General features: G+C 40.1%; 1 protein-coding gene across 1 annotated transcript; it reads left to right on the forward strand.

Moving 5' to 3' along the window:
• The first annotated feature begins 6,903 nt into the window (after positions 1–6,903).
• Positions 6,904–11,923, forward strand: RPS6 (ribosomal protein S6). Its single transcript, XM_040238398.1, has 6 exons — positions 6,904–7,082; positions 7,593–7,724; positions 8,257–8,467; positions 8,628–8,774; positions 11,259–11,416; positions 11,514–11,923. The coding sequence occupies exons 1-6, from the start codon at positions 7,077–7,079 to the stop codon at positions 11,607–11,609; spliced, it is 750 nt and encodes a 249-aa protein (XP_040094332.1). The 5' UTR covers positions 6,904–7,076; the 3' UTR covers positions 11,610–11,923.
• Positions 11,924–12,376: the final 453 nt, after the last annotated feature.

A 12,376-nucleotide genomic window follows, 5' to 3' on the forward strand; every position in this document is an offset into this window, starting at 1 on the left:
GTGCCAGATCTTAATTGCAGAATGTAGGATCTTTTTTTTATTTTTTTATTTATTTTAATTGAAGGCTAATTACTTTACCATATTGTGTTAAGTTTTAATTCATTTTGTTTTTGTCTATGGTGTGAGAAAGCAGTCCAGTTTCTTTTGCACATAGTTGTCCTGTTTCCCCAACACTATTTTTCCCATTTCATATTCTTGCCTCCTTTGTCATAGATTGACCATGTAAGTGTGGGTTTATTTCCGGGCTGTCTATTCTGTTCCATTGATCCATTTGTCTCTTTCTATGCCAGTAGCATACTGTTTTGATTACTGTAACTTCATTATATTTTAAAATCAGGGAGCATGATGCCTCTAGTTTTGTTCTTCTTTCTCATGATTGTTTGACCATTTGGAGTCTTTTATGTTTTCATACAAATTTATAATTTTATGTTTTAGTTTTGTGGAAAATGACTTTTTAAAAGAAATTGAGTTGCAGTGCCAAATTGTGGGACCTTAGTTTCCTGATCAGGGATTGAACCTAGGCCTCAGGCAGTGAGAGCAGGGAGTCCTAACCAGTGGATTGCCGGGGAATTCCCTGACTTTGGCATTTTGATAGGAACTACATTAAATCTGTAGATTGCCTTGTGTAGTATGAATTATTGATCCTTTCTAATGTATTTTTTATTTCCATTATTGTATTCTTTGGCTCTGCTTAGTTCTTCTTTATATATTTTTACTCTATTAAACTTCTCACTGTGTTCATCCAGTCTTTTCCCAAGTTCATTGAGTATCTTTATGGTCATTACCTTGGACTCTCTATCAGGTAAATTGCTTATTACCACTTTGTTTAGTTCTTCTTCTGGAGTTTTGTCCTGTTCCTTTATTTGGATATGTTGGTAGGTGGGACTGGCCAACAGTCTGATTAGCTACTAGGCCCTATCTCATGCAGTGTCTGCTGGTTACATGGCCCAGGGGATCCTGGGGCTGGTACCCACCTGCTGATGGGTGGGGCCAGGCCCTCGAGCTAATAGGTTTGAGGGAAAAACTAAAGAGATTTGTCGATAATCAGTAAAATTTAAAAATGGGCTGCATAGTAGAATGTATTATGTAAATAATAAGTTTTAGATGGGATAACAATATTGAGGCTATGTAGCAAAATAGCCATGTTCTTAGAATATATCCTTAAGTATTCAGAAGTGAAATACTTCTGAATTTCAAATGGCTTAGAAAAAATAGTATATGTAGTATATGCATGCATATATATATATATATAATATATATATCATATGTTATCCACATGAACAAAATATCTAGGAATAAACTTAGTCAAGCAGGGAAAGGACTTACATACTGAAAACCACAAAACAGTACTGAAAAAAATTAAAGATGACCTAAATACATAGAGAGACATATCATGTTCATGAGGTGAAAGACAATGTCATAAAAATGGAAATACTCCCCAAATTGATATATGGATTAAATGCAATCCATATCAAAATTCCAAGAGCATACATTGCATATAGGAGTATAAAATTCATATGGGATCCCAAAGAACTAAAAAAAAAAAAAAAAAATCAAAAAAGTCAAGGACTCCAGTTCCTGATTTTGAAACCTACTGCAAAGCTACACATCAAAACAGTGTGGTACTGGCATAAAGAGAGAGATATATAAATCAATGGAACAGACTTGAGACGCCAGAAATAAACTTGTACATCTATGGCCAATTGATTTTCAACAGAAGTGCCAAGATCATTCAAAGAGGGAAAGGATATCCTCCTCAGCAAATGGTGGTAGGACAACTGGATGTCCATATGCAAAAGAATGGAGTTGTGCTCCCAACTGCAAACCACATTAACAAACTAACTCAAAATGGACCAGCAACCTAAATACAAGAACTCAAACCGTAAAGTTATTGGAGAAGAATATAGGGACTTGGGATTTGGCAATGGATTTTTCTCAGATATGAGAATGTGTGCACAATCAACAACAGACAAATTAGATAACTGGACTATATCAAAACTTAAAACCATTGTACATCTATGGACTTTATCAAGAAAGTGAAAAGATACCTATAAAATGGGAAAAAATATTTGGACATTATATATCTAATAAGGGTATAGCATTCAGAATATATAAAGAAATTTTACAATTCAATAAGAAAACAAGCCAAGTCAAATATAAGGAAAGAGCCCTTGTGGGATTATGAAATGGTGCAACTTCTACGGAAATTCAGTTCAGTTCAGTCGCTCAGTCGTGTCCGACTCTTTGAGACCCCATGAATCGCAGCACTCCAGGCCTCCCTGTCCATCACCATCTCCTGGAGTTCACTCAAACTCATGTCCATCGAGTCAGTGATGCCATCCAGATATCTCATTTTCTGTCATCCCCTTCTCCTCCTGCCCCCAATCCCTCGCAGCATCAGAGTCTTTTCCAATGAGTCAACTCTTCGCATGAGGTGGCCAAAGTACTGGAGTTTCAGCTTTAGCATCAGTCCTTAACATTTTAAATTGAATTACCATATGATCCAGTAATCTCACTTCTAGATATATATCCAAAAGAATTGAAAACAGGGTCTCCAAGAGAGATATGCAAGTCTATGTTAATACCAGAATTGACAACAGCTAAGAAGTGATGAGAGTGAAAGAGGAGAGTGAAAAAGTTGGCTTAAAGCTCAACATTCAGAAAACGAAGATCATGGCATCCAGTCCCATCACTTCATGGGAAATAGATGGGGAAACAGTGGAAACAGTGTCAGACTTTATTTTTTGGGGCTCCAAAATCACTGCAGATGGTGACTGCAGCCATGAAATTAAAAGACGCTTACTCCTTGGAAGAAAAGTTATGACCAACCTAGATAGCATATTGAAAAGCAGAGACATTACTTTGCTGACTAAGGTTCATCTAGTCAAGGCTATGGTTTTACCAGTGGTCATGTATGGATGTGAGAGTTGGACTGTGAAGAAGGCTGAGTGCCGAAGAATTGATGCCTTTGAACTGTGGTGTTGGAGAAGACTCTTGAGAGTCCCTTGGACTGCAAGGAGATCCAACCAGTCCATTCTAAAGGAGATCAGCTCTGGGTGTTCTTTGGAAGGAATGATGCTAAAGCTGAAACTCTACTACTTTGGCCACCTCATGCGAAGAGTTGACTCATTAGAATTGAGGGCAGGAGGAGAAGGGGACGACAGAGGATGAGATGGCTGGATGACATCACCGACTCTATGGACGTGAGTTTGAGTGAACTCCGGGAGATGGTGATGAACAGGGAGGCCTGGCGAGCTACGATTCATGGGGTCGCGAAGAGTCGGACACAACGGAGTGATTGAACTGAACTGAAGAAGTGGAAGCAATCCAAATGTTCACCAACAGACAAATGGATAAATAAAATGTGGTATATAAATACAATGAAATATTTTTCAGTCTTAAAAAGGAAGGAAATCTTGTCACGTTACAACATGGATGAACCTTGAGGACATTATGTTTAGTGAAATAAACCAGCCACAAGAAGACATGTACTGTATGATTCCAATTGTATCAATTACCTAAAGTAGTCAAATTCATAGATATATAAGACTGGTGGTTACCAGGGATGAGGAGAAGGGAAAAACGGAGCTGTTTTATGAGTCCAGAGTTCCAGTTTTGCAAGAGGAAATAGTTCTGGAGATAATTTTACAACAATGTGAATATATTTAACACTACTGGACTGCATACTTAAAAACTGTTAAGACGGTAAATTTCATGTCTTTTACCACAATAAAAAATGCATTAGAAAAGAAAAAAACCTGAGGAATAGTTCTGGATTTTACTATTTGCCTCATATTGACTCACTACTACTACTTCAATAAAAATAGAGCTTAAAAAAAAGGGCAAAGAGCTTGAATAAACATTTCTCCCAGAAAATATACAAATGGCCAAGATGCTCAACATAATTAGTCATTAGGGAAATGAAAATCAAGACCACACCGAGGTACCACTTCTCACCCACTAGGATGCCTATAATTTAAAAGGAGAGATAAAGTAACAAAATAACAAACACGTACATTTCTGAGGAGAATGAAAAATGAAACTGAACAGTTTAGCAGTTCTCCTAGGAGGTACAGAATTACCACATGACCCAGCAATTCCTCCTATATACCTCAAAGGACTAAACATAGGTACTCAACATACCAGCACTATTTACAATAGTCAGAAGTTGGAAACAGGACTTCTGGTGGGAAACAGGACTTCTAGTGCCACCTGGGAGGCTGAAATCCTGTTTGATCATCTGATATTAATGTAAAAATTGTGCCCAAATGATGCATTTAAATTCAGTGTATGTAATTTTTGTTGTTAAGGTGAAATTGACATAGCATAAAATCATTTTTACGTGAACAATTCAGTGGCATATAGCACTCACGGTGTTGTGCAATCACCACCTCTTTCCTGGTAGTCCCGTGGTTAAAAGTCTGCCTGCCAACACAGGGGACATGGGTTTGATCCCTGGTCCAGGAAGATTTCATATGCTGTGGGGAAACCAAGCCCCTGCACCACAGCTACTGAGCCTACATTCTGGAGTCTGCTGGCCACAACTACTGAGCCCACAACTACTGAGCCCACGGGTCACAGCTACTGAAGCCCACCAACCCTGGAGCTCATGCTCCACAATAGGAGCCACCACGCTGAGAAGCTGCAACTAGAGAGTGGCCCTCATTTCCCACAACTGGAGAAGGCAAAGCAATGAAGACCCAGTGCAGCCAAAAATAAACTTAAAAAAAAAAAAAAGCTGGAAACAGCCCAAACGGATGAATGGATAAACAAATTGTGACCTACACGTACAAAGTGATATTATTCAATCATTAAAAGGAATTTAAAAAGATACACACTACAATGTGGATGAATGTAAAAAAAATTTTGAAGGCAGATAGATCACATACTGTATAATTTCATTTATATGAAATATATAGATTAAGTAAATCCATATAGACAGTGCACAGATTGTGGCTACCAGGGGCTGGTGGAAGACAGGAATGGGGAGCAATTGCTTAATGGATACAAGGTTTCCTTTTGGGGTGATGAAACTGTCTTGGCACCAAGAGAGGTGCTGACTGTACAACACTGTGAGTGCTAAATGCCACTGAATTGTTCACATAAAAATGAATGGTTTTATGCTACATCAATTTCACCTTAGCAACAAAAATTACATATACTGAATTTAAATGCCTCATTTGGACACACTTTCTACATTAATGTCAGATGACCAAACAGGATTTGGGCCTCCTAGGTGGCGCTAGTGGTAAAGAACCTAACTGCCAATGAAAGAGATATAAGAGTCATGGGTTTGATCCCTGGGTCAGGAAGATCTCCTGGAGGAGGGCATGATAATCCACTCCAGTATTTTTGCCTGGAGAATCCCATGGACAGAGGAGCCTGGTGGGCTACAGTCCACAAGGCTGCAAAGAGTCGGACACAAATGAAGAGACTTACCACACAAATAGGGTTTAGCAGAATCTTTCAACTTTGAATGTGAAGGGGGCCTAAACTCAAAACTTTGTGATACTGAAGATGGATGTGATAATCTTGGAAAGTAAAAATTTATTTTAAACGTAGGGGTTTTTTTCATGAGGAAAAAATATGGAGTAAATATGTAATAGATAGTAAGTGTTCCATTCTTCAGGGTATGGTGGGTTTCAAAGTTAGATCTTCTGGATTTTCATTCTCCCAACAATGTTCTGGAGGTCTATCAAATGCACCGTATTTCCCCCACATCTTTCTGTTCTATTAAGAGCTGAATCATTGCTGATTCAAGATTTACTGTAATACACTCAACTCATTCTTCCTCTGCTAGCTGGCTCCATACTACCACACTCTGAAAGACTAATACATATCAAAACTGGGGTTATGATCACATAATATTACTAAGCCTTACTTATTTAGTGCCATGCATTTTACTGCTTCCTGAGTATACCATAGTGAAGTTATGAGACCTAGCCTAATTTACCATCTAGTATGCAGACAGACCATAAGCAGACCATTTTGTATCATGATTAAATAGTACTATAAAGGAAAATAGTGCTACACTAGAGAAGAGGAATACAATTTCTGGTTGTGTGGTCAGGAAAGGCTTCTCTTAGGAAGGACATGTAAGCTGAAAGCCTTGCATGGTATTAACAAATGGCAATAGCTGAGTTTTGGACTGTGAAAAATATATGAAAGTAGGTTAAGAAGTTTGGAAAGTAATTGTAGTGGGAAATAAATTGCGCATCTCCAGCAATGGAGTTGACAGAACTTTGCGTTTTAAAAAGATCGCAGAGAAAAGGCAGAAAGCAGAGAGGCTCTTTAGGAGGCACCAGGACTTGGAGTAACTATGGTTAACTGGCTTTCAAGAAAGGCTGGCTGAATGCATCATTCTGTGATAGAACTGCAGGTGGCGCTAGTGGTAAAGAACTCGTCTGCCAACGCAGGAGACAGAAGGAACGCGGGTTCCATCCCTGGGTCGGGAAGATCATCTGGGAGAGGGTATGGCAACCCACTCCAGTATTCTTGCCTGGAGAATCACATGGACAGAGGAGCCTGGAGGGCTTCATTCCATGGGGTCGCAAGAGTCGGACACGACCCAACGGACTTAGTACTCATGCACGTGACAGAACGATGACTGCAAAGCGGTTAAAGGATAAGTGGATGATCAAGTATTTAAGAAAAAACAAAACACAACTTTTCAAGACCGGAACCAGGCAGGGCACGCTCCTAAACTGCAAAACTTCGGATGGGAGCCTGAGGTACAGGACAGCGCAGGACAGTCGAACTCCGATCCCGCCTCCTTCCTTGGTATCATCAGAAGCAGTGTCCGGGACCGAGCAGAACTGCTCCCTAACCCAGAATCATACGGGAAAGAACACAGTAGAAAACTAATCTTCCGTACTAAACCTGTACGCACCGCCCACCGACTCTTATCTCCCAACCGCTGATTAGCCCCACCCCGGAAGTACTGCCTACCAATGCTCACTTCCACTATACTAGGCGTCTGCACATCTCGCGAGAACTGGAAGAGCCTATGTGACCTGGGCTAAGCGGAAGTTGGGTCTCTTTTTCGTGGCGCCTCGGAGGCTGTCGGCCGCTTCAGAATGAAGGTAGGACCTGGTGACGGGTGTCCGGGTAGGCTTGTGGAACGTGGAGCAAGCCCTACGATGTGTTGTTGGGCTCGAAAATCCTGGCTCTGGATGGAGAAGGGTCTGAGGCAGCAGACGGATTGCTCTTCTGGGGCCGGAGCTCCATGGGAGAGCGGATGGCGAGCGATTGCAGCTGGAGCTACGCCGGTCTGGGAGCGCCATGGTGGCGTCTTGACCCCCAGGCAGGATAGAGGCGGCCAGGCTGACGGCACGTAGGTCAGGCTCCTTGGTCTGAGAGCGTGAACGGCTATGGACAGTAATTCTCCGTGGCGGCATTCCGCAAGCCTTGCAAGATGGGTCCTATTTTTAGTGCCGTGTTTGTGGCGCCTTGCACGTGTCCTTCAGTGAATATAATCAAATTTTCTGTTAGTTGTGTGCGGGTGACAGGAAAGGCTTTTTGCTAGGGGATAACTTTTCTAGTGGTTCTGCGATTTTCATGAAGTTCTTTTCCCCCTTGTCTGTAATTTCTAGCTGAACATCTCTTTCCCGGCCACTGGTTGCCAGAAGCTCATTGAAGTGGACGATGAACGAAAACTTCGTACCTTCTACGAGAAGCGTATGGCCACAGAAGTTGCTGCTGACGCTCTGGGTGAAGAATGGAAGGTTAAAGTTGAATTGTTACAAGTTGAACTGTCGCGTTGAATTCTTAGCTCTATTTAAGAGAGGTGGTAAACGCTGTTGGTAATTGGTAAATGTAATGGGGTTCACACTCGGGTTGTTAGTTCCAAATGTCACTTTATAAGGTGGCGCTATCACTTGGCAGGGTTATGTTTATGTAGATCAAATGAAAAGTATATCGTTCTTGACCTGCAAGCTAAAGGCCTCCAAAGGGATCTTCAGAAGTGCCAAGAAGGTTGTTTCTGATTTGTGGTTCCTTGATACTTTGGTTTCATAACATACTCTTTCTACCCCAAGAGTTAACAACTCTGGTAAAATAAAGGCTAGAAATATGACTTGGTTGAAAGGATTTTGCCAGTCTAACTTGGGAAACTGGAAGTATAGACAAAATTTTAGTGACCAGAGGAAAGTATTTAAAATGTCAAATCGGTCCTAATGAACGGTACTAAGTAGAATTAAGGGTGTACTTAGAGGCCACAGTGCTTTGTTTTTAATGTGTCATCGTGTTCTTTTGCAGGGTTATGTGGTCCGAATCAGTGGCGGGAACGATAAGCAGGGTTTCCCTATGAAGCAAGGTGTCTTGACCCATGGCCGAGTTCGCCTGCTTCTAAGTAAGGGGCATTCCTGTTACAGACCAAGGAGGACTGGAGAGAGAAAGCGCAAATCTGTACGGGGTTGCATTGTGGATGCCAATCTGAGTGTTCTCAATTTGGTCATTGTGAAAAAAGGTGAGCCTTTTATTCTGGAGTTTATTTTTGTCAACACTGACTTAAAGCTGATTGTCTTTGAAAGTGAACTAAGTGGCTTTGGTAATGCCTGAACAGTTTAGGGTTCTTGTTTGTAAGGAAGTTGTTGAATTTAAAACATCTGTTCACTTTTTTCTTTTAGGGGAGAAGGATATTCCTGGACTCACTGATACTACAGTGCCTCGTCGCCTGGGTCCCAAAAGAGCTAGCAGAATCCGCAAACTTTTCAATCTCTCTAAAGAAGATGATGTCCGCCAATATGTTGTGCGAAAGCCCCTAAACAAAGACGGTATGAGGGATTATGCAGTATAGAGGTTTCTTAATTTCGTTGGTTGTACCATACTATATGCATGTTGGAAGCCAATCTCTGCCTACTATTTACCTGGAATATGCATTTTTAGGAAATTAGTGTGGAAAAGGGTCAAGATATGCTATTGGAATTAATCCTTATTGTAACCAGTGCCCTATAGTGTTAGAATTTTTCTTGAAAATTTGCTTTTGAGTCATTGTATGAGCTCATTCAAAGATAACTTATCAGTTAAGTTCATTGCTTTGGGGTTAAGAGAAAAGTCTGGGATTGTGATTAATATGCTCTCATGCCCACACACTTGCTTTCTTAACATATCAGTGGTTTTAATTTTTTGTTTACCAAAGTTGATGCTTTCATTAACGTAAGTTGCCTTAACTTCTGAATGTGGATAGCGATAGTTTTGCGAATTAGAAAACCATTCAAAATACCAGGGAACATATATATAACTTACGTTTAAGTACAGTTGACTTGCTATAAAAATGTTTTAAGTTAATCTTGTTCTACAGCAAAGTGATTCAGATATATGTAAAATCTTTTCCGTTGATTTATCTCAGGGTATTGAATATATTCCCTGTGCTATGAATAGGACTTTATTCCATGTGTAATAATTTGCATCTGAGAATCCCTGACTCCAAATCCATCCCTCCACACCCAACCTCCCTTGGCAACCACCAGTCTGTTCTCTGGGTCAGTGAGTCTGTTTTGTAAAGTTTGTATTTTAGAATCCACATGTTTAAGTGATACGGTATTTGTCTTAACTGTGGCTTCATTCGGTGTGATCATCTCTAGGTTCATCCATGTTCCTGCAAATGACAGTCATTTTTTGTAGTTTAGTATTCCACTGTATATATGCATGACATCCATTCATCTCTTAGTGGACATTGAGGTTGTTTTCCTGTCTTGGCTATTGTGAATAGTGCTGCTGTGGACAGGGGAGCATGTATCTTTCTGAATTACAGTCGTGTCTGGATATATGCCTTGGAGTGAGATTGTTGGATCATATGGGAACTCAGTTTTTAGTTTTTTCAAGAAAACTTGGTGTTTTACATTTTAAGCAGGTATACTGTCAGTCAACATAACACATCATCATAAATGCTAGTTTCAGGTTGAGTTTTCCTGACAGATCAGGAAAAAATTGGGGTATTGGTTTCCAGGACTATGGGCTTAAATAAACTAATTAATACCTGGCATGTGGTGAGTGCTTATTGGTCACTCATTCCAAATGTTTGGAAACCTTCTCTGTGTCAGGTTCTATTAAGTGCTGAAGATATGATATAAATACACAATTGTAGTCGCACCTCTGGAAATAACATTAGTAAGTGCTGCTGCTAAGTCACTTCAGTCATGTCTGACTCTGTGCGACTCCATAGACTGCAGCCCACCAGGCTCCCCCGTCCCTGGGATTCTCCAGGCAAGAACACTGGAGTGGGTTGCCATTTCCTTCTCCAACGCATGAAAGTGAAAAGTGAAAGTGAAGTTGCTCAGTCCGACTTTTAGCGACCCTATGGACTGCAGCCTACCAGGCTCCTCTGTCCATGGGATTTTCCAGGCAAGAGTAGCTCATAGTATTTATAAGATGGTTCTTGTTTCTTTATAACTCCTTTATCATTTAGCAGAACCTGGACAGTTGATCATTTAGTCTTAGACTATATTTACATGGAGTGTTTATTCATCTCACAGGGGTCTACAAAGGTAAAACCATTACATCTGAAAAGACTCCTGCTGTGAAGCAGATTTATAATCCAGACAGGCTCAATGAAGATACTCCTAGGAATTTGTTGGTGGTCCAGTGGTTAGGACTCTGCTTTTACTGTGGTGGCCCGGTTGGGGAACTAAGCTCCTACAAGCAGCACAGCATTGCAAAAAAAATTTAATGAATGTTGATGGTTTTACTCCTCATAAGCAGATAAGCAGGTCCTTCCTGTCTTGGAAAATAGAAATTTGACTACCAATTGGGACTTCAAAGCATGGCGGGTGGGACAGTGATGCAGCTAATGCTTTACTTAGTTTTCATAACAAATACTGGGGGGTGGGAGGGGGGTTCATGTTTGGGAATGCATGTACACCTGTGGTGGATTCATGTCAATCTATGCCAAAACCAATACAGAATTGTAAAGTAAAAATTAAAAATAAATAAATAAATTAAAAAAAAAAAAAACAACAAATACTGTTTTAAAGTAATGTTCACATCTTATGGTATAGATACATAATATCCTACTAAGACAATGTAATTATGGAAGGGATATCAAAGTGAGTAGTAAAAATTAAGATAGGACTTCCGTCTTTTCAGCTAAGTAACATAAATTTATGTATGACCTTGTACTTGATATCCAAACTATTGGTATTTAGTGAGCCGTTAGGATTAAATGTGCTACTAAGTTTGAATCTCTGATGTTTTAAAAATATAAACGTGGGTCCTCTTGAGCAAGGGTATGGAAGTGATTGAGTCATCTAAATTTTTAGGTAAGAAACCTAGGACTAAAGCACCCAAGATTCAGCGTCTTGTGACTCCACGAGTTCTGCAACACAAACGCCGGCGTATTGCTCTGAAGAAACAGCGTACTAAGAAAAATAAAGAAGAGGCTGCAGAATATGCTAAACTTTTGGCCAAGAGAATGAAGGTAAATCTCAGAGGGAATAGGGGAAATAGGAGTTATGGGATTTGCATTTTTTAATCCAGATGAGCTTTAACTGCACTTTGTTTTTTGTTTTGTTTAGGAGGCCAAAGAAAAACGGCAGGAACAGATCGCCAAGAGACGGAGGCTGTCCTCTCTGAGAGCTTCTACTTCTAAGTCTGAGTCCAGTCAAAAATGAGATGTTCTGAGAGTAACAAATAAATCAGATCAGACATCAGCTCTCCCTTCTTGACTTTTAATTGATGATCAAATGTAAATGAAGGTCCACAGACATGGAAAAGTAGGTACTGCATAATCTAGCAGTGGAATAGGTCTGCAGGAGATCCTTGAAAGTGACAGTCCTTCAGATTCAGAACCAGACTCTATGATAGTGGAAGCAATGGCCAGAACAGAGTTCCTTTAGTGGGTGTCTCAGAATTCTTACATTGGTTGATTGACTTTTCAGCAAGGTATGGGACAAGATGGGGGAAATAAATGACTTAGGACTATTAATCTTTGACAGACTTTATTTTAAGGAATGCAGTTTCTACACGATATATGAAAAGTGCCCTTGTGAAGATGGACATTGTCATATGTAAAAAGAATAACTTGTGAAAAACACAGTTAATGGATACCACTTCTAGAATAGTTTTTACAAAGCTTTTAAAAACAGTGCAGATTTAATACATTAACAAATCTTTTCAACTCAAGTGAATTTATTTACATTTTTATTATATTTCACACTCTGCAAGGGACTTGACTGTACCTGTTTTTAGACACTCTTGCATCTATGAAGGATGTGCACAGAAAGTTTACCTTGTACTGTGTGGTTTATGGGATGTAGGATCTTAGCTTCCCGATTAGGGATTGAACCCAGACCTGTGGCATTCAGAGCACACTCCTAACCACTGGGCTACCAGGGAATTCCCAAAAGTGTATATATATTTTTTTTCCTGTATGTACCAT

This window comes from Oryx dammah, unplaced genomic scaffold (assembly GCF_014754425.2).
Source record: "Oryx dammah isolate SB20612 unplaced genomic scaffold, SCBI_Odam_1.1 HiC_scaffold_1, whole genome shotgun sequence".
NCBI lineage: Eukaryota > Metazoa > Chordata > Mammalia > Artiodactyla > Bovidae > Oryx > Oryx dammah.

Excerpts from the sequence above, each read along its gene's own strand:
- RPS6 (XM_040238398.1), top strand. Across the intron at positions 7,725-8,256 it reads CTCTGGGTGAAGAATGGAAG|GGTTATGTGGTCCGAATCAG; the intron begins GTTAAAGTTGAA and ends GTTCTTTTGCAG. Across the intron at positions 8,468-8,627 it reads TTTGGTCATTGTGAAAAAAG|GGGAGAAGGATATTCCTGGA; the intron begins GTGAGCCTTTTA and ends TTTTTCTTTTAG.